General features: G+C 53.1%; 1 protein-coding gene across 1 annotated transcript in view; it reads left to right on the forward strand.

The window, feature by feature from the left end:
• Nucleotides 1-716: 716 nt before the first annotated feature.
• Nucleotides 717-2,748, forward strand: part of Il17ra (interleukin 17 receptor A) — a 20,251-nt gene continuing 18,219 nt past the window's right edge. The window contains exon 1 of the mRNA XM_013352929.2: nucleotides 717-938. Coding sequence (XP_013208383.1) covers nucleotides 804-938 — 135 coding nt within the window. The 5' untranslated portion in view covers nucleotides 717-803. The remainder of the gene's footprint in view (nucleotides 939-2,748) is intronic.

Below are 2,748 nucleotides of genomic sequence, written 5' to 3' on the forward strand. Positions count from 1 at the left end.
CCTTGGACTTGAACTTTCTAGATAGGCAAGAATAGAAAAACTTGGCTCAATTTGTGGTTCAACTTACTATGTAATTTTAAGTCATACCGCAAGTGTGGCGGAAAAAAAAAACAAAAACAAAGCTGCATGCAATCGTTTAGCGCTAAATCCTCCGTGAGTGACATAAACAGATCTCACAGTGTTTGTTGAGCGTGGGAATGTATGATTCAAAGCGTAAAGGGAGAAACTACAGTATTTCATGGCCTTGATAAATGTGACTTAAACTATACGGTCCAGCCATCAAAGACTAGAAAGATGTGCAGGAAAATTAGAACAAATGAGCATTACGACGATGAGATGGGCTCATTTCTCTATTAACAGCACTACAATGTATAAAACATATAGAGTGGAAAGAGACTGAGGAAACAGACTCCTTTGAGCCCCCAGTCGGGGACTAGACGAAAGGGACTAAATGAAGAAACAGATCTGGACAGGGTCAGAGTAAACGGGGAGGGTACGATGGCAAGGGCACTCCGGGCTTCATAGCAAGTTGGCAGAGGGCGGGGCCCGTAAGAGGCTCCAGTCCCCGGGGAGCCAAGGAAGCCAAGAGCGCACCTGGGCATGGCGGGGGCGGGGCCAGAGGAAGGCCCGCCCCGTCCAAGGCCCGCCCCCCACCCCTCCCGGCCCGCCCTCGAAGGAGCCGGAAGCCGGGGAAGGAGGCCGTGCTAAGCAGACGAGCGAGAGTCCAGGGCTGGGAAAGCCCGTCGTGAGCCCTCTCTGTCCGGCCAAGCCTGCCGCGAGCGCCCCGCGACGGTGCCTGGGCCATGGCGACTCCGCGCCACCGGCAGCGGGTCGTTCCCGGGCCCGCGCTGGACGGGCTGCTCCTGCTGCTGAGCGTGCTGGCCTTGGGCCGCGCCTCCCCGCGCCTCTTGGACTTCCCAGCTCCGGTCTGCGCGCAGGTGAGACTGAAGCCCGGCGGAGCGGGGCGCAGCGAGGATGCTGGGGCCGTCGGGGGTGGTGGAGGAGTGTCGTCGGACCGGTGGGAAAGGCGGTCGGGAGCGCGAAGAGCTATCGAAGGTGGCGAAGGCCGTCGGGGATGCGAAGGGGTGGGTGGCCCAGGCTCCGGCGGGCCTGGGGAGGGACTCCGAGGAGGCCCCGGGCGTGAGCGCGACGTGGAGGCGACTCCGGGAGTGGAGTCGCGGTGCGTTCGCGGGATGAGAGGGACTTCTAGGGAAACTACGCGGGCGGCGGCGGCGGCGTCACCGGCAGCGCGAGGCAGGAGTGACAATTCCGTCGGGGCCTTCACATTGGGAGCCGGAGACACCAGGGGCTGGCAGCTCTGGATGAACAGGGACCTAGAGAAGGGGCCTTAACCGGTTTGGACTGGCACCCAACTCCCTGCTGCCTAGGAAGTCATCCTCCAGCTCTGCCAATATCAGTCACTCCAGCCCGGCCACAGAGGTCCCCACAAGGTTGGGTAGTGAGGGCAAGCCTGGTGCCCAGGGGAATCAAACAGGATGTGGCCTGGCCACCAGCGGAGGGCTGTCAGATACCGCCCAGCGTGTGTCTCCATCGCCATGTGTGTCCCAGAACCGAGAATCCCAGAATTGAGATTTAAACACGTGGGATGTGCCGAGTTGGAAGTCTGCCAATTTGTGACTACCAAGGAGGAGGACCCCCTGCTGTGCTCGTAGGAAATTGACACACCCTTGTCAGTTGAACTTTGCTGTTAAACCTGACAATCATTGTCCAAAAAAACAAAACAAAAACACCTAACCGATGCAAAAACAGAGATGCAAAAACAGACCGTCTGTTCTACAGATAAATTTTCCTCCCCTTCTTCCCTCCAAGCCTTCTTTTTCCTCCACTGGTTTTCCCAGCCCCTTCCCCTCCACTTCCACTGCTGACCCCAGAAACTATGTTCAGTAGCTGAGTCAGAGGATGTGAAACAAAAGGATAGTTTTCCTTATCTAATTTTGTAGATTTACCAAAAAGAGGGTGGAGGGAGGGTGACTATTTCACAGGAAAAAAAAAAATGTGTTTTTAAAAAGTCTGAGTGAGAGCTGTTGGGAAATGTCGTAGTGATCCCCATATTGGGCAAAGCAGAGTGACATCTTCAGACAGGACAGAAGTGTCACAACACCGAGACCTGCTGTTTGTGGTTAGTCATTTGCCAATGGCCTTTTAAATACAAGTAAACTGAACCTGAGGAGAGGTCTCCTGGGATTGCAGTGTTGGGGTGAAGTTGTCTTGATGTGGGAACTGTCTTGCAAAGGCAGCCGGGAGCTAGTGTTCTTTGTACAACCGGTGAGGTTGCAAAATTCCAGGGAGAAGAAAAATAACTTCCAGCTGGGCTGTTTCTCATTGAAAAAACATTTGGGTGGTTCTGTTCCAGGGCTGGGCCTCAGAAACAGTTTAATTAAAGTATTCATTCCTTCTGGTGGAAGGTGCTTGGGCCAGTGTCCCTAGGTGAGGCAGTGAGTGTCTGGCTGGAGGAGGTGGATGTCTGTGGGTCAGGAAAGGGAGATGGGGTGAGAACTGAGCTCAAGGGGTTGTAAAGTCTGCAAAAGCTAACCTATAAAAAATAAAAAAGGCTAACCTATGTTCCAAGCTACCGGCGCTGTCATAAAAGTTTTGGGTTTTGTGGTTGTTTTGGTTTGGTTTTTGGTTTGGTTTTTAATTTAGATTTTGTTTATTTTTATTTACTTATTTATTTATTTTATTTATTTTGGTTTTTCGAGACAGGGTTTCTCTGTGGTTTTGGAGCCT

This window comes from Microtus ochrogaster, unplaced genomic scaffold, assembly GCF_000317375.1.
Source record: "Microtus ochrogaster isolate Prairie Vole_2 unplaced genomic scaffold, MicOch1.0 UNK1, whole genome shotgun sequence".
Taxonomy (NCBI): Eukaryota; Metazoa; Chordata; class Mammalia; order Rodentia; family Cricetidae; genus Microtus; species Microtus ochrogaster.